General features: G+C 40.8%; 2 protein-coding genes across 6 annotated transcripts in view; one reads left to right on the top strand and one right to left on the bottom strand.

Moving 5' to 3' along the window:
• The window catches only part of foxp2 (forkhead box P2), a 117,799-nt gene extending 109,590 nt beyond the window's left edge, over positions 1–8,209 (bottom strand). The window contains exon 1 of one of the 4 annotated variants that reach the window (XM_028043833.1): positions 7,765–8,209. The gene's annotated coding sequence lies outside the window, so the exon portion shown is untranslated. The remainder of the gene's footprint in view (positions 1–7,764) is intronic. The other 3 variants (XM_028043827.1, XM_028043829.1, XM_028043834.1) reach the window with 3 other exon arrangements.
• Positions 8,210–11,032: 2,823 nt separating this feature from the next.
• Positions 11,033–18,629, top strand: ppp1r3aa (protein phosphatase 1, regulatory subunit 3Aa). 2 transcript variants are annotated; one of them, XM_028044421.1, is made up of 5 exons: positions 12,114–12,227; positions 12,328–12,763; positions 14,350–14,408; positions 14,521–14,594; positions 15,110–18,629. In XM_028044421.1, exons 2-5 carry the CDS (start codon positions 12,357–12,359, stop codon positions 18,188–18,190), a joined length of 3,621 nt encoding a protein of 1,206 aa, XP_027900222.1. In that variant the 5' UTR covers positions 12,114–12,227; positions 12,328–12,356; the 3' UTR covers positions 18,191–18,629. The 2 variants fall into 2 exon arrangements, with proteins under 2 accessions (XP_027900221.1, XP_027900222.1); XM_028044420.1 differs by having other exon boundaries at positions 11,033–12,763.
• Positions 18,630–18,978: the final 349 nt, after the last annotated feature.

Below are 18,978 nucleotides of genomic sequence, written 5' to 3'. Positions count from 1 at the left end.
AATTCTATCAAACTATAAATATGGCAAATGCATTCAAGTATTCATGAAGGCCTAATAATGCTATAGGCTAATATTTACATAAAGCACCACACACTAAGTCAAGATAAACTATTTAAGGCCCGGGCCGCAAATACCTCCACACTGCAGAAAAAAGGAAAGCGTCCTGCCATGAAAGACGACATTATGCTAACAAGTCAGATTACTGTACACAATAACTTTATCTTAAAAGTAAATACCATCCTTGGGTTGGGTGTTATGGAAAGTCACTGGCAATATTTCTGTGGGGACCAAACGCTCCTTATCAGCATTAGTCGAGCGATTCAGGCCTGCCCGAAGAAAGATGAGTCTTCAAACTCATTCTATTCATGGTCAGACGTGTAATTACCCTCAGCTCACAGTCTAGACGTAACCGCTTTCACAGTATTTAAGACCCTCCCTATGCAACGCACGGACGCTGGCTCCCACCACAGAGCCCCGTGCGTTAAATCTGCGGGCAGATAAATTAGCGAAGAATGCAATAAAATAGACACAATGAGTGGAACTTTATCCTCCCTGCTGCTAAATGAGATTTCTTTGAAATGCAGATCAGTGGCTCTAGATTAGTGAATTTTAGCTGCTGTCAACATCATAACAAAATACAAATGCGATTGTTCGCCACTGCCTTATCGCCTTGCTTCCATCTGCTGGCTGGTTATTTACTCCCCCCTGATTTACTATGCAGATCTAAATAAGTCGCATCAAAAGGAGGGCTTACTGCACAATGCCTTCTTAAGCTTCGACATCAAGGTATTTGAAAAACCGGTAGTCACATGAAAAGGCTGCCCATCAAAGGCACATCTCTAATGAACTCTCCCGTATCAGAGGGGGCTTGCGGGGCCCTAGCTTTAATACCATCTGTGTGGTGAGAGAGAGGCAAACCTGAGAGCCAGACCCACCAAGCCGAGGTGGAGAAAGACAGGAGAAAGAGGAAGGCCTGAGTTATCAGATGAGATTAACTCAGTGGCGAGGCTAGTTATAGGTTTTTCCATCCGTTCATCAAACTTTTAAGTGTCGGCTGAGGGAGGCACTTCAAAAAAAACACATCAGTGGTACAAGATTAGAGCAATTCGAAATGGAAAAAGATGGGCCACATTTTTTCTCAAAAACTGAAGCGAACTAACCCGGACAAGGAAAAGATTCTGAAAGAATATCAAACAGTGTCAATAACTACATGTTACCATTGGTGGATTACTCATGATCAGAGGTAGAGGATGAGAAGAAGAAGCATACTCTACTATCAGAGAGCTTTGGCCATCTCCACAGAGCTTTTGCTTTATGCTCGTGCAAAAACCTTTAATTTCATGGTGTATTTGTTGCATTTAGCACACAGGACGGATTACAACCGACAATCTCCAGACTTGCACTGAGAAAAATAAACTGCGTGAAGGGATCATGATTTGTAACCCTGCCACCGCCGCTGCCACCACCACCGACCTGCTTATTATCCCCGCGTCTGGATGAAGGGGAAGACCCCCACTGACGAGCCCCCAGTTTACCAGTGAACAATTAGCCCCGGAGCAGGAGCAGGCCTGGCGCTGGCACATGTGGTTAAGAGGCGAGCATTGCGGGAGAGTGCCAGATGATGAAGGGATGAGGATGGGAGGAGGGGAAGGAGGAGAAAACGTTGCATGGGTGGGGAAGAATGGAACAGGCGCGTGGCAGGCACGTGCTTACTAGTTTTGACTTCGAAATGTGTCCTTCCTCCTCAGCATCTGCTGTGCAAAAATATTCACACCTCTTTTACTTTTCCACGTCAGTTTTCAAAAACTAACTTTGCTGTATTTTAATCATGATAGACATAAAATAAAGGTTGTGAATATGTGTGAAGTAGAAGCAAAATGAGAAACTCTTTAAATCAATATGTTTGTGAAACTCTGGAGATGTGCAAAGCTTACAAAAAGTTGCACGCATATAAACACAAAGTATTTGTAAACTATTTTGAAAAATCAGGTCATTTTCCATCCACTTTGCAATAATGCTTTACTTCCTGGCCCTGTTTCAATTATTTTGCTGCTTCTGCAAATTTTCTCTTGGAGTTGATTTTTGTTTAGCTTCATTTATCTTCCATTTGATAATGTCTCTGCAGAAGATGATGCTGCTTCTACCAGGTTTCACCATGCCAATGGGTCATTTAAAAATATATACTTGTATATTGTTTTTTCACAGCAGACAAAGACATATTGTTAGAGAGAGTGACCTCTAAGGCTTGCTGCTAACTATCTTGTTGGGTCTTTTTTAAAACCCATTCAAACTGAACTGGTGATGTGAAGGCACCTGGTGGCTGAGTTCCAACTACTCCGCGCTCCCTTAACCCTGCCCCAAGCATCTTTGTTGCTGCGTGGCATGCCAGTTGGGCTCAGTGCCAGTCGCATTTGCAACCACAAGGGACCCTCGTCTTTTTGCCTTGCCTAATGAAATGACAAAACAACAGATTTGCATATGCAGAAACAGGTGTTGTAACAGGTTTGATTCCTCTTGACCCAAGTCGTGTTAAAGAGAGCAAGAGCATAAAAAAAAGTTGAAAAAAAAAAAAAAGAGTTTATGACTAACAGCTGCCTGGGGGTATTTAGGCTCTGATGGGCACTCAAGTCTGCACCATCTGCCCTAGTGTTTGCCAGAAATGACAATCTAAATTAAAACCCACTCATCAAATATCATAAAAATAAGCCATTGTTTTGCTAGCTCCATATGTTTTGACTATTTCATTTCATTCTCAAGAGTTGCACTGGAAGCTGAACTTCACGGCCTATGACTGTGATTCAAGGAAAATCCAGGAAGGCACACAGAAGGCTGTAATTACCCGCCCACCGATCTGCTGCCTTCTGACCAAAGCCATGCGTCATCCTACACATTAGCCAAGTCTGTCCGACCCACATTGCAAAGAAGAAACCCAAGTGGTGGAAACAACTGCCATTGTTTAGAATAAGATTAAGGACTGAAAGGATGAGTGGTGTTCAGATGATGAGAGAAGATATGTGCCAGTGTGGCAGTGACAGAATCCAAAAAAGTTAAAAAGACGCATTTATACAAATGTCAAATGTCTCTCCTCTACATTTGACCATATTACGTCCTGACACAAATGGAGCATGACTTGCAGCATTCATGCAGCTAGTGTACAACAACCTTTGCCTGACCATGGTCCTCTACGCCACTGCCCCCACTACCAAGCTCCCCCCATTTGCATTATGCCTCCTGTTTTTGTTTAGATGGGTGAGACAGAAGGAGCAAACCCGAGACAGTCGTGACCCTGCGCGAGTGTTGTAACTTGGTCTAAAGCTATGCCAGCAGAAGGCAGCACCATATGCCCTCAGCCTCGAGCTGGATGCTCTTTCTGCAGCCTAATGTGCCTGTCAAAAACTGTTATTGTCATTATCCCTCCACCCCCCACCCATGTTTTTTTCTTTCACCCACAACATGTTCAAAGTAAACAGATCTTTTTCTCCTTTTGAGTCTTTATGGTGTGACCTTTTCCTTTTTTATATATCTTGATAAAACTCAGCAATACAAAACAGTAGATTTTTATTGCTAAAGCAGCTGTGCTAGTTCTCAATTATGAGGAATTATAATTCAACTTTTGCTGGCTTTAATTTGATTTGATGATGATGCATTTCGCTTCTTACTTATCTTATATTCAAACAATGTCTTGACAACAGTTTGTGCATTCAAACAAGGGCTGAGGTAGCTACTGCTCTTGGCTGTAGTGATGCCTCGCATGATGTCTGACTGTTTACGAGTGACAAGGCTGATGGCTGAATGTGGTCTGAGCAACATCGACCTTGCCTCTTACCACAAGTGACCCTCTGTGTCTTTTAGTCAGGGCTAGACCCCAAAACCGACATTTTTCACACAGTAAAAACAATGATGCCTCAAACACTGTACTGACCTGCAAGTAAACATGCAATTTTTGAAGTAAAAGCAAACCAAATACAACCTTTGGTCTGTGGCCAGTAGTATTGGTTTTAATGTGGATGTTGTGGCTCTCTGTCCAGGGCGCCAGTTTGTTTAGGGGCGCCACAAGAAATACAAAAATGTAAGAATATTTTTTGGAATTTTTGCATTATAAGTAATTCACTACATCTGGCTAATGACTCTAAAGCTGATAAGTGACTTAAGATTCATATTCAGTTTTTTTAAGGACTATGGACTGCATTTGATTACCTAGAATACAAAAATCTTAATTTGGTATAGCTGTGCTTTACCAAATTAATTTAAAGCATGTGTAATCATATTTTAATAAATTAGTGTACGCCTTCCGGTAAGGCTCATTTTTCAGATTGAAGGTATTCTTTGAAAATCACCTTTAAGCAGGCATTTTGACGTGCTTTTTGCTAAGCCAACAATTCTGTATTAAAAATTGTGTCAATGTGTTTACATTGACTGAGTTGAAAAGGCTCAGAAACATCAGTCTGTGTGTAATTAATCTATCTTATATCTATGTATACATGTAAAGATGCGTAAGGAATCGCTGAAAGGACAGGGGTAGCACAGTAAAGAGGGCACAAAGGACTGCTGCATGAAAACCTTGAAACATTTTAAATGCATTTAAAAATCACTGTTTACACAACCTTCGAATCTGTTTTCCTTCAACTTTTCTTGAATATCCCTTTTCCATTTCATGTTGGCCATTTGTTCCATTTGTTTCTGGCTCCGAGAAACCCAAAGCTGACAAACCAAACATGACATCTGACATAAATGAAAACAAAGGGAAAAAGGAAATTCTACACTAGATTATAAACTGCAAGCGAGTAGGTTCCAACAATCTCCTCTATAATCCACATCCCCTGACCCCACCCTGTACAGCTTTCTCCAGCCAAGGAGTCACATCGGTTCTTGTCGACTCACAGTCAGTCTGGTCGGGCTTTAAGAAGTGACCCAGAGCGTAACTAAAAAAGTCTGATCTGTCTCCAGACTCTTAGTAACTGGGGCACACAAAACATCATTACCGTGATGTGGATAATTACAGCGCAAAAAGGGGTGGCCTCTTAAGCATGTAATGCACTCTTTTATCTTAAGAAGTCAATCTCTTTCAGCCTGACAGCTTGCAGCGTATGATCCTGGTAAACAAATGCTTTTGTGCGGCACAAAAGTGCCATTAAAGGCCAAAACTGTCAACACAGATTCCATCCTTACTTACAGAGAAAAGAGAATCAAAGTGCAAGTAGGGAAGGCGGAAAAAAAAAGAAAAAAAAAGCGGGCTCTTGATCACTTCAGGTTGTTTTAACTTGCATAGAGGTTGTCATGGAAACATTTCTGTGAGGTTAACAGAGATAAAACCTGAACAGGTGCCATTTAAAAGCCTTCAAGTTCTGTAACAGAGCAAAGTTAGCCATCCATGAGTAGTTTTAGTAGATTTGGGCTCTGGGATGTGTTTAGGGAAAGTGATGCTGGTGTACCACTCTCTTAATAGTATTAACCACTTTCCCTGAAATGTAACAACACCTCAAGGGGTTTAGCGAGCAGGCTGTGTAATTACAGAAGGAGTTGGGGGTGGGGAGGGATGAGAGATGGTGAAATTCAAAAGCGAAGAAACAGTCCAAAAACAGTTTATAATCCACTTTCCAGTGATGATCTAAAATTGTTTTATATCCAAATCATTCAGCAACTGCCATCGTAAACGGTTTCTGTATTCACCAGGAACGGCATGCAAAGTTTTTAATTGAAGAACAAATAAAAAGCTCCCTCTGCTTCGCCTCAGACAGAAGCAATTATTTCCATATTTAAGACGCAATCCTTGCAAACAGCCAGCGTTCATCGAGCTGAAAGCAGCCCCAATCTTAATTTTGATAAATGATTGAAACATATGACAGGGTATACACATTAATCCTGTGGAGGACATTCATTTTCCTATTACCATAATGTAGAGCACGACCACCCGATGATGAATGCAGCAATCAAAAAATGGGACGCTGCGAGAGAGAAAGGAGAGCCGGGGTAATAAGTGCGCTGCTCCCAACATTGGTCACTCTCCATCTCTCCTATTGCCTTCAGGGGGAAAAAAACCTAATGCCTCCTAGTGACCTCGCTTACTGCCATACATGCCAACAACAGGTAAACAAGAGAGCAGGACCAGCTTTAATTATGTCCTAAGAAATCATAAGAGGGGGGCACTTGAATAAAGGGGCCGATTGTGCACGGTCGCCGACATATTTCATGAGGGGCATTTATTGCCGCCTTGGCCTTTGAAGAGTGAGAGCTGCTGAGTGAAGCTGTGTGTGTGGGGCTGGGGGGCTTAGGAGGGATTTGCCCACACCTGCATAACTGGGGAAGGGGAACACCTGTGCACCCTGCAGCCTGAACAAGAAGGGTGGCTGCAGCTAAATCCGAGGGCTGAAAGCTGATCAGAGGACAGGCCTGAAGATCGTTAGAATTTTCTGAAAACAAAAAAGGGCTATTTCCTCCCCCCTGCTCCCCCTGTAATTAGAAGAGCAGTGACGAGACACTTAAGAGTATGAGGAGAAATTTAGCATTGAGCTGTGATTGTAGGATCGTCATGATAAGACTTAATATTCTATCCCTTTTTGACTTGGAGTGGAATATTGAAAAATGGAGCATGCATCAACGGTAAGGTGATCATACTGCTGATAATGTCTATCGATAAGGCTTTCGCCAGTCCTATCTGAAATCTAAAATTTAGCAAATAATTTTAAATGTGTGTGTACTTTTAAAAGAATGATGAAGGCAATTCCATAGAGAAAAACATGTGCAGCCCTAGAAACTACTGTAAAATGATCAGTTTCTCTGGTTTTGCTACTTACCGGTAGGCGTTGTGAAAACAATTTTTTTGTTTGTTTGTTTTATACTATGAGCAACTGACAACATTTCTCTTGCACTGCAAGTATATATAAGTAATGTCAGTTAATTATACAAAATAGCAAGCGATCAAAACAAGTAAAAAGATTTGATTTTTAAACCTTGAATAACACAAAAACAAGTTCATACTCATTTTTAAACACAAAAGAGTGATTTTAACCTGTAAAGAGTTCAGACAGAGATTTTTTTTTATGCATTCCCAATCACTAGTTCCATATTTCTCTGTTTTTCCCATTGCAGTTGCGTTCGGGTGATCAGTACCTAATCAGTACCTCATTAAGTACAACAGGGGTTTGCTTTTGTGCTGGAATTTAACAGACACTAGAATGGATTGGTTTATGGCGGTCTTTCATTACCCCCCAATGAAGCATGCATAATGAAATGGGCTTAAAATTAAATATTATTATGAATTGAAGGTTACTGAAACACTTAAAAAAAAAACATATATTGTAAATGCAAAATTTTACTTTCTTATATCAAGTTGTGACCTCTTTAAAATTGAAAAAGAGAAAGTTATCAAATCCAATAGGTCAACGCAAACATTAAAAACCGTAAATGATCATGTGGGCTTCTAAATAAGCAACCGTATACAAAAAGCGGTGTTGTACTCCTATATTATATGTTTTAAGTAGCGTAGTTTATAACCTGATGCGTATCGGTAATGTAATGCGCAGGTGTGAAACTGTAAGTTGTGTTTATTTGGGTTTTACCGCATATTAACTGAGCTTAGTAGGAAACAGCCGGTCACTAATTAAAAAGCGCATAAAGTCCACGCGGAACTTGTAAACAACAAGCTAGTGTCTCAAAGCAGGTATTAACAACACCGTGCAAACTTTTACAAGCGCGGCAGTCTACTTCCTAACATTAAAAGTCAAAGAATCATCTCCTTGGGCAGGAAAAAAAAAAAAAACTTACCACATAAAAAAAACAGGAATATTTCCCTGTCGGTAAAAGTCAAAGGGACACACCAGGTGAGAAGTCGTCGTCCTCCTTCTCTCTAGACTCGCGGCGATGTTCGCACGTGACTGTCCGAGTTCAGCATAACGCGGAGGGTAAAAAGCAAACAACAGGACAAGAAGCGGTGGTGTAAATAACCAGCAAAAAAAAGGGGGGGTAAAAAAAGAGAGAGAAAAAAAAAAAAGCTCAGTATTCCTCTGCTGGGCACCGCTGTCGGGAGACACACACACACTCTCCTCTCCTCCTGCTGTCTCTCGTCAACGCTGCTGTTATTACTAATGCAACAGAGAGGAAAAAGCAGTACACTGAGTCCTGTTTGAATGACGCGCAATGCGAGGAAGAAGCGCCTTGTTTTTTCTTTTTTTCTTTTTTTTTTTTTAAACCCCCCCACGTTACGATTCAAACACACATCAAGCTGTATCTCAAGCAAGCGCGTATATTTGGGGCTAGAAACCCCCCCGGGGAGGGTGGAAGGCACTTGCTTGTGCCACGGAGGTGTGTGTTATTATTTTTTGGGGCGTCAGCTTCTACGACCCCCCCATCCCCCCGTGTGTGACGTCAGGATATCTACTGTGTAAATAAAAACTAATTTTTTGGCAACTTTGTTGCCGCTTTATTGGCAAGAGCGTGACGTGTGAGACGTCCTCTCCGCGCGCGCAGGGAGCGTTAGCTGCGATGTCACCAACTGCACGGGACCAAGTCGGTAAACTTCAAACAGCCAGTGCCTACAAGATGTCTTCACGTGCTGAAATTTGACATTATTTGGAAACTGCGAAAGCCAATATGTATTCAAGGACTGTTCCAGTAATATTTCCACGTTAGGGGCTCATTTCCACCATAATGCATGTAAATTAGTTTTATACAATTTTCCTGTCGCATTCTGTCAAATTAATAAAGAAGGCACGCACACATTAAATGTCGGATATAATTGCACGTGTCTTTTCGTGGATGTGACACTCATAATTTAAAAATAAGAAATTAGAAGAAAAAAAGAAGAAACAAACTTTATAACACTGTGCGTTTTGGAAACCGTAATAATAATTTTTAAAAACCCTTAGATTTCATCTGCGCATTATTTAAGTTAAGGAAACAAATAGTTTATTTAAGTATTGTATCTACTTTATGTAGTTTTAGCCATATCACAACACACAGCAACGCATTTTAGCGTTAAATAACAGGTACATTTTCCAAATACAATTACATCCATGAAGTACTTTGTTTGACTTTTAAGTATTTTACAGGAATTAACCAAATTGATTTATTTTTAACAACACAGTATGTTTATTGCCTCACAATTGCCTATTTAGCCTGTTCATCATTGGATCGACATTGTCGGATATTCAATACCTGTCGAACAGTTTCTCTTTTGCATCTTTTCCTTTTTATTCGACCTGCTGCGACAATCGTGATGAAGGAATGAGTGACCAGCTCAGGGATGACGTGGGAATGTGTTTCTTTTGATAAAAAAAATAAATAAAATACATTTTTTTAAAAAACCATGGCAAGAAATGTCTCGTATATTTGCTCGTTTCAGCTGCTTAAAAATGTTCCCTTTGATATTGTATCATGTGGTTTCTTGAACTGAGATTTTTGATCAAATGAAGACGTTTTAATTATAATCAAAAAACGAGATATAACCGCTGTTTTATTAAAAAGCAGAACTTTATTGGTAACCTCCATGCACGTATGGGGTATTCAACATCTGTCATATATCTTAAAGGTAATTTTAAAAAAAAAGAAAAAAAAACAATTTTTTGGTCTATTCTAAAAACTTAAGATACAGTCTTGCGATATTTTATTTTTATACACAGTATAAACAATCTATTTATTAATTCTAATCCAAATAAATATGGTTAATTTTACTTCTTGTGCTTTATGTCAGACAACCTTTTTGCATATAAAAATATAGTTGGGCGCTCAGCGTTCAGTCTTGAGAGGAAAGCACGTCGAGTTGTGATGGTGGCTTGCTGCCACCTAGCGGCTATTTTCTAAAACATTTTGCTTAAGGTAACATGGACAAAGAAGTTTAATGAAATATTTTATAAAAATGAAAAAAGTTTCCTTTAACAGTCCCTTCAACTCCAAATGTACAGTAACGATACATTTGGAACTTAATCTGACTAAAGAAGTTGAAAATACTTGTTTCATCTTCGTCTTATGTAATAACTATTTTGGCCACATAGTGCCATCTAGTGATATGCTGAATATCAGTAGATGAAAAGTGTTTCTCTGTCCATTACAATGTCAGCATATTATTTTTAACGTTGAATAAATTTGCACATTTGCAGCAATGGTTTTATCGGCACAATGATTGCAAAACTGCAATTAAATTCAGAAGACAACCGGTTTGGTTTTAGAGTGTTGAACAAAGAGTGCATTGAGAACAAAAATCCACTCCCTTACCTGTGAGGGATTATATAACAAGCACTAAAGTCTGTTTACAAGACAAACTGCTCATGGGCTAAGGTTACACTGCTTATGTAAGGTAGTTTTGGTTGGAAGAGAAAAACAGAAAGTCCAGAAAGGAACAGTTGTACGTTTTGCTGATCAAGATTAAGTACAGATCATCTGTAAGTGGTTACATTGCAAAAGTTCTCAAACTCTTTGGACTTTTAAAATTTTGCCATGTTGCAACCACATACCTCAATTCATTTTTTCTAGGAATTCGTGTGCTAGACCAACACAATGTAGCAAAGTTGAAAATATGTAATTGTCAACATATTTTTTTTTACAAATGAAAAAACAAAAATTGCAGTGTATAACAACTTTTTAGCCAAACCGCTTGCTAAGTGGCAGTTGATACATTTTGGGCAACGTTTCTGCCAGCTTTGCAAATAAAGACTGAATTGTTTTGTATGTTCATGCTCGCAAAATAGCAGCTTATTGGGACTGGATGAAAGGCATCTGAACAGGAAGGTTACGACCTTAAGTCTATAGCAACAGACCTGGATTCAGGTTGGGATTCTGACTGGGCCATTCAACACATACACATTTTAATCTAAGCTATTTCAACCTAACCCTGGCTGCATGTTTAGAGTTCTTGCACTGCTGCACAGTGAACCCTCTGCCTCAGTTAAGTTTTTGCAAAAACCAACAAGTTTTCTGACAGATTTGTCTTTGATTTAGCTCTATTCATTACTCCATCAATTCTAATCAGCATTCCTATGATATGATACAGCTACCACCGCGCTTTGCTGTGGCGATAGTGTGTTCAGGGTGATGTGCACATTTTTTTGTTTGTTTTTCCCAAATATAGCAATTCTGAAACCGAAAAACATAAAGAAAGTTATAAGAAGTCCACTTTTAACAATAACTTTAAAAAAATAATTGGTTGCACTGGGTATATTAGGATCAGAGTAAAAGGTGTTCAACAAATGCACACAAAACTACATTTATGGGGCTTTTCTTGGTCAGGAAACAAAAGGTTAATTAACTTTAATGTTATGTAAGCCGTTTTGTGTGGTCCATCTAATAAAACTTTCAGTACAGCACGCTCAAGTCCAGGGTATCAACATGTCAAAATGGATAGGATACAAACACTGTCACAAAGGCTTTCTTAACACATGAAGCTTCCAAAGTATAGCAACAAAGTTGTTATTAATTCGACAGAGTATTGGTGGGAATTCTCCCTTTTAATCCCCTGGGGTCAGTGGTCAGTGTCAGCTCCGCAACACAGGGGAGGATGACACTCTGCTGCAAGCGGACACGTCGGTCAGGCAGAGCCAGCTGCTTGAACTGCACAGTCTTAACTGCATGCAGCTTGAACGTCCGAAGATTTGTGTCTTTTATTTGATCACACAGGATAGAGCGCTCCTACTGCTAAAAAGGAAAGTTCCATTTAAAACACAAAACAAAAAAAGAAATAGACCTTCAGTGTGAGACCTCTATTGGATAAGGTTGTATTCCTATTTTGCCCCCAGTAAGAAGTGCGCATATTTGGGGAGAAAGGATAAAGGGTCAGCCTGGTTGAGCTGTGTCCCATTATTAGGCCTGGCTCAGACTCTCAGCGCTCAGCTGTAACCGTACTCCGTCTGTCAAGTCACGTCCTCTTCCTGCTCTCCCCCACACAGTATCGCTGCAGCCAGGCTAAAGGCATTTCGGTCTGTGCCACCCTACAAGCCAGACAAACAGTAGGATAGGTGAGCAGCTGCCTTCCCAGACCACCACACGCCATGGAGGGTCTGGACGTCCAATCCCATATCAAAGATCGGGTGATGACTGAGGAGCAGGAGGATGATGAACAAAATGGGGAACAAGATGAAGGAGAAATGGAAGCCTCTTCTCCAGTTGTCTCCAGCACAGAGGAAGAAACCGATGAGGATTCAGAACCGGAGCCCCCGCCTGTTATCCGAAGGAAGGTGTCGTTCGCAGATGCATTTGGCCTCAACCTGGTTTCGGTTAAGGAGTTTGACAACGCTGAGGTGACAGAACCAGAGCCTAGCTGGTCAAATGGGAGGAATATAGTCAAATCAACAGAAGAAATGTATCTGTCTTGCCTGTTTACTGTCCCCTCATCCACAGAAGAGCTGGATCAGAGGCTGTGCGAGCAGATGGTTGAGCTGGAGAGCATCGAGCTTCTTCCTGGAACAACAACCCTCCGTGGCATCGTCCGGGTGGCGAACCTCTGCTACAATAAGACAGTCTTTGCTCGGTTAACTCTGGATCGCTGGAGCAGCTACTTTGACCTGCTGGCAGATTACGTACCAGGGTCCAGCGACAGAAAAACAGACCGGTTCACTTTCAGGTACACTGTGGTTCCTCCGTTTGAGAAAGAAGGAACTAGAGTGGAGTTCTGCCTCCGATACGAAACTCCAATGGGCACTTTCTGGGCTAATAACAACGGGATGAACTATGTGATGTTCTGCCATCAAAAGGCACAAGTAAAAGAAGGCATGACCCAAACAGAAGAGGAGACCAGCAGCTACAAGAGCAAGAGGAGTTGTCTCAAAGTCAACAGGTGAGACAAGTCAAGAACTTTCTGACTGCTTGCTTAAAAACAGAGAGAAGCAAAGAAAGGCCCCAAGCAGTAGTCTGAGACAGTGTGAGGGGTTTATTTACTCTGTGCTGTTCCTCTCATTAAATGAAGGTGAAAGCAATAAAAGCCCTGCTGTATGGCCCATTGTCTGTTTATACTAAGTTGTTATATAACTACTTGGTGAGGGGTGTTTGGCCCACTGAACACATTTCCCCTTTTATGGTCAAATGTCAGTTCGGGTTTCCATGATGTCTTACTGTAGCTCATCTATTTGGACGTGACTTATAATATTTCTCTAAAAGTAAGTAATATTTCCATTTAAAAGTATTTATTCTGATAAAAAAAATAAAAAATTCACCTTTTGCTGCACTAATACCACAGTCAGAAAACTATTGACATTTTCTATAACAGGTCAACACAATACATACATTGTGAAGCAGAAGGACAATCTTATATGGTAACATTTTTGCTTACAGGTGAAAATCTAAAAATGTGCTGTACATAGACCTTCAACACTCTTCATGAAGTCTACTGAAAGGAGTTTCACTCATGCACCACCTGTATAGCTGATAGGTCACTGTGTGTTGTGGAGAAGTTTAATGCACCGTCATGTTATAAATACGAACACACCAATGTCCGATACCAATATTGCAGTTATGGACTATAACTGATCTCTACCAGTATACTGGCATATACTGGCCAGAAATGTGGTGCTTTTTCGGCACCTTTAAAAAGAACACACCACTGACTTCACCTCTACCTCTGTGCTTCATTTATGCTACTCACCATCTCATGCTGCATCACTATTGCTGTCATTTAACCAAACAAATACCACATGGCCAAGGCCCTCTGCAGCCCCTCCAGAGACAAACAGCCAAAGGATGGAAACAAATATGGGCTAGTAAGCTTTGGGAGCATCTGTCCAAAGTGCAGACCTAACAAAAGATGGCCATCCTCCTAAACTGAAAGATCAGGTTATGGCAGTATTACGACAGGGCATCTATTACTTGTGCCCTACTCAAACCTGGCCTTTATGAAAGAGTAGAGAGATGAAAGTCATTGGTAAGCTGTGCATAGTGGAAAAGTCAGCTTGAGCTTGAATATCCTCATGGTGAAAAAAAACACATTTTCTTCCAGCAGTGACATCAAGGTTGATAAGAGTTGGTTGGAAGATGGTAGGAGCAAAAAAAATACAAGATAATCGTAATAGAAAAGCTATTTGAGCCTGAGCTACAAGGGAATGGCTGAGATCAAAGCATAAGAAAAAGTTCAGACATGAATCCAATTGCAAACCTGTTGCTGAAGACTTGGGGTTGTGGGGGGGAATGTTCACAACACTACTGATCCAATCAGACAGAGTTTGAGCATGTTTTGCAAAGAATAATGGACACGACTTTCAATCTCCAGAGATGCAAAGTCAAAGAGGCACACCTCAGAAAACATCTAGTCAGAATCACTTTACTTTCCACTGAGTGTGAGTTTTCCACTAAGCTCACAAATGGAATTGAGCAAGTACTGTAAGTATGCACTGTGTTTGTGATTTAATTAAATACTTCTTTAAACCACAGGAATGGAGACACAGAAGAGAAGTCCAAGGAGATCATACACACTAATATTGCTGCTACAGGTGTGTATAAGGCAACTTCTTATTTATGCAAGAACTAAAATGAGCATTTGCAATAACTGGTTTGTGTAACACATGTGAAACAAGTTTTGGCACTCTTGCATTTCTTCCACAGATGGGGAATGGACACATGAAGTAGAAAAGACGTTTGTGGAGTCATCACTTCATCATGAAGACCAAAAACCTTGGGTGAGACAGAGACAAACAACCTTTTTCAAACCTTGAAATATTATCCAACTACTTCATATATTGGCAAAACAAGGTATTGAAATAAAGTTAAATTCTATTCTAAATACACAAACATTGTTTTTTCTGTGAGAGTAAAAGCGACAATAGAGTCAGAGACACACATCATTCTGAACATTGTTAAGTTCACCTCTGCAATATATAGAAGCTTAGGTAACTTGACACTTTTGAAGCCATTTGATTTCACCCACACACAGACAGCTACAACTAAAAGTAGCCTGCTTGCACACACGCAGAAAAACTGATTATGTAAACTAAGACAAGATGATGAGAAGATGTTTCGAGAGTGTTACAGAGCATTGCATCATCACATTAATCTTACAAAAAGTATTCAGTGAATGCCAGCTCTGCGATTTAGTTCAGCTGATGACCTTAAACTCTGAACAGTTCAGGTGGTATCTGTGCATTAGCTGAAGTGCACACCAAGCCTGACCTTTGACTTTTTGCTTTCTTGACAGGTGGAAAGCGTGAAAAGGCGGCATAGAGCGATCCGTTTGGCACGTGTGCAGGACTACCTCTGCCGGAGGGCGCAGCAGCAACCAAAGGGATTTTCAAATGACTCAGCCTGTGGCCTAAAGGTTTCTCAGCATGTGTCAGCTGCCTGTGCAGCAGGTGACTCTGCCAGCTATCTCTATAAATCCCAAAAGATGCAATCAAGTGAGAGTCCACAGGTACTTACCTACCATCAGATTCCTTTGCTAACATTGGACTGGAACAGCCATACACCAGATCAGCCGGGCACTGCTGATGGCAATGACATCCTGACTGGGAGAGATAAAGTGACTTTGTCAAAAGAGTCAGAAAAAAATACACCATCTGTTAATGATATGTGGGAGAGTTTTTCTAAAACTACACATGATAGCAACACTAAAGAAACCTATGTGACTGATGAATGGCAGGTTTTCCTTAATGGGCCCAGCTGCAAGCACCACTCTGATGTCCCAGAGTCAGAGTGGCTCCAGACAGCAGCATCGGTGCTTCCTTCAAATGATAAGGAGCCGCAAATCCAATATTCTGAAGAAAGTCAAGAATTTGAGGAGGGGACAGATACATCCACCACCTTACAAACCTTAGCTGCGTGTCAGCTGCTGTCAGACACTTGTGAAACGTTGTTGGCTGTCGTTGCCTTGAACACTAAGGACGATCAGCCGGCAGAGGCATGTGTCAGCTGCACAGGAGATGACAACACAGCGACGCAAGACCCATCCCAAAGGTCACAGACAAACTCTGTAACAGACACTCCACAGGAATTTAACCTCAAGAGGGCACCGCCTCTGTCCGAGGGCAACGTTGACAGTCCAATGGAGTGTCACAGACACGAGGACTGGGAGCAAAAAAGCAAAGAAATAATAGGAACAGGAGGAAGAGGGGAAGGCGAGCCCCTCGCATTGCACACAGCTGACTCAGTAACAAGCTCAGGGGAATCGGAGACAACAGACATGACAGTAATGCCAGAGACTCCGAATGCCAGCAATGTTGATACCATCTCGCCAGATGCAAGGCAGGATGGGGGGCTTTCTTGGAGCGGGGAACGAGAGGTTACAGGCACTGCACACAATGCGGTAGGTGACATCCTGGCATTTAGGGAGACAATCAGGGAGGAGACAAGGGACAGGGCCAGGTATGACTTCTCTGCATCCAGGCAAGGAGAGGAGGAGGAGATCATGATGAACTATGCAGCAAAGAAAGTGCCAACAGAAGAGGAAATATTTAGGCCACAGGAAAGCAAAGAATGTAATACGCCCCTAAGATATGGAGATAAAATCCAGTATGAGGAATTCAGGCAAAACCAAAACAGGGAGATGGTTGAGAATGAACCAAAAAACGCAACAAGACACATAGATGAGTTTGAGTCAAAGCAAAGGTATGACGGAAATTTAGAGAAAACCAAAAACATTTTAATGGAAGCGAACAAAGCTAGCTCATCCAATTACTGCAAGATGGATGTAGTACAGAATGAAGTCGGAGCTGTTGAGACACAAAACAAAGAAATGGAGGAAGTAACTGATAAAGATAGTGAGCTCATACAAATGTTTGATGTGGTAAAACTGCAACAAGAAGATAGACAATCTTTGTTACTTATAAAAGAACATGATGCACAGTCGTGGTCTGTCCAAGTGGATGAAAATCTGCATGTTGAATCAACTGGAGATTTGCCTGTCACAAAAATAGAGCAACACAGTGACCAGAAATCTGAAGCAGTCCAACAAGAGTTGAGTTGTGACAGAAAAGTCATAGAGCAAAAAGAACTAAGCCCTTCTGTCGATACACTGGAAGCTATAGTTTGCCAAACTAGCCATGATACACAAATATCTTGCCACACTCATAGATATAATCTTAACCACTTGGAGGTGGTCGAACCAAGATTGATAGATCCCCAGACAGATTCAAAGACTCAAAAGCCAAATTCAGGCAGAGACAAAAATCCTGAAGTAATGGCAAAGGAGAATTGTGCACAGAAAGACACTTCGGTAGAACTCCGACCTGAAACATTGAGAGGAACAAAACAAGATCTTAGTAAAGAAGATGAGAGAGTCTGTGTTGGAAGGCTTAAAATAGAGGCAGTGAGAGAGTTGATAGGTAATGCAGAGAGCCCTCAGGGGGAGAATGGAAATGCTTGGAAAGAACAAGAATCATCAGCAAAAGTTAAGACTTCTCCACATGTTGAATACAACAAAATGGCAGAGGGAATAAAAGATCCCATTACAGTTGGCAATAGTGTCGCACTTGACGCGACACAGACAGGAATTGAACAAATGTTCATAGAGAGATTTGGAGACAATTTGGTTTGTAGCATCTGGGAAGAGGTCTTTGCCCGGGAATCACAAACGTCTGCTTGGCATACAAATACTGCCGATGACTTGAGAAGCAGGGTCACAGATGCGACTGAAGACTACCAGAAAAACTTGAGTGACACCTATGATTCAGGTGCATTTTCACTGACTGAATTTCCAGCAGATCCAGCTGTAAAACCCTGCCAAGGATCAGAGCCAGTCTTAATTACTGAATGCAATGAATACTCTCTGAAAGACAGAATTCATCTGCTTCCCATGACAGAGCACACAGACAGTCCCTCTGAATGGCAGACTGATTTGGATTCAATTGCCAATCTGAGCCCAATAGTTCATAATGAGGACCCAATGTTTAAACCAGCCCAATATCTTAGCTCTCCAAAGGATCAGGAGAACAGCTCACAAATTAAAGTCAGATCAGTTTCTCATCAGACGAAAGACTTTGAAATAGAAAGCTGCACGTTTGCTGACACAGAGAGTGTTAATCAGTCTTCACACCTTTCCTACAAACACCAGAGCTCCTTGGACAAATTAGAAGAGTCTGATGCCTTTTATTGGTGGACTATATTATACACAATCATCCACATTACTAGATTACTAATCTGCATACTCCTGGTTGGTGGGTTCTTCGTCGTGGTCTTCCTCTATGACTTCCCGGCCTTCTTTGCCCTCTACATATTTTCAATGTCTTGGTGGATTTTTAAGTGGAAGAGGCACCAGGTGATGACAAGCAAAAAGACTACCTAATAGGTTAAATTTGATGTATTCTGCATTATGCTAAAATGCAGAATGGAAATGCTGCATTTCCACGATACAATATGGAGAAATCACATTTTAAGAATAAATAACACCAAGTGCAATATGCTGATTGTGCGTTTGTGTAATTGTGGATTTTTATTTCGCCTTTTTTTTTTTAATGCAATCTTGTAACCCTAACAACTTGGATCAGGAGCACAAGTAGTTTGAACTGAAGTCTTTCATTTCTTTTGTTTTGTTTTGAGGTATTCAACTACTGAACTTCAAATGGAACTGCAGATTTGCTGTAATGCTACAAAATACATAGATGTATTTGTCCTATGTGTGTTAACTTGCTGTGTTTTTTTTTTTTGGGCCCAATACTACTTCACAATGTATGAGACTGAACAAAGTGAATGTTGTGACATTCAATAAATGTATTTACAAGGATTATCCTCTGCTTTTTGATAATAATTTCTTGTTTAACATTAATTAAGATTAACATATTTTGCTTGGCAAGAACCTTTTATGTTTGTACCCATTCTTCTTGGATGCATGGGCTACTTCCGGAAATTTGGGGTTCATCCCACATTGAAGAAAACATCCATGTAAGGCAACAAAGTCACCACTTCTGTATAGATTCTCTCAGCGGGACAATGCGTTTCATAACACCACAAAGTTTTCCTCAAGATTAGCTTTAGCAACAAGGTAAAGTCTCCCAGATGTCAAGTTGAGTCCTCTGTACTTTATAGTTTCACATCTCCTAGTTATACTCAAACAAGTCATCATGCCTTGAAGAG

This window comes from Xiphophorus couchianus, chromosome 17 (genome assembly GCF_001444195.1).
Source record: "Xiphophorus couchianus chromosome 17, X_couchianus-1.0, whole genome shotgun sequence".
NCBI classification, from domain to species: domain Eukaryota; kingdom Metazoa; phylum Chordata; class Actinopteri; order Cyprinodontiformes; family Poeciliidae; genus Xiphophorus; species Xiphophorus couchianus.
This window is presented reverse-complemented; position numbering and strand designations above follow the sequence as displayed.

What these genes read in the sequence shown, in the direction of transcription:
- ppp1r3aa (XM_028044420.1), top strand. Translation starts at nt 11,979, where the DNA reads ATGGAGGGTCTGGACGTCCAATCCCATATCAAAGATCGGGTGATGACT. An exon ending in AGTTGTCTCAAAGTCAACAG is followed by an intron (nt 12,764 to 14,349) that starts GTGAGACAAGTC and finishes TTTAAACCACAG; the next exon opens with GAATGGAGACACAGAAGAGA. An exon ending in ATGAAGACCAAAAACCTTGG is followed by an intron (nt 14,595 to 15,109) that starts GTGAGACAGAGA and finishes CTTTCTTGACAG; the next exon opens with GTGGAAAGCGTGAAAAGGCG.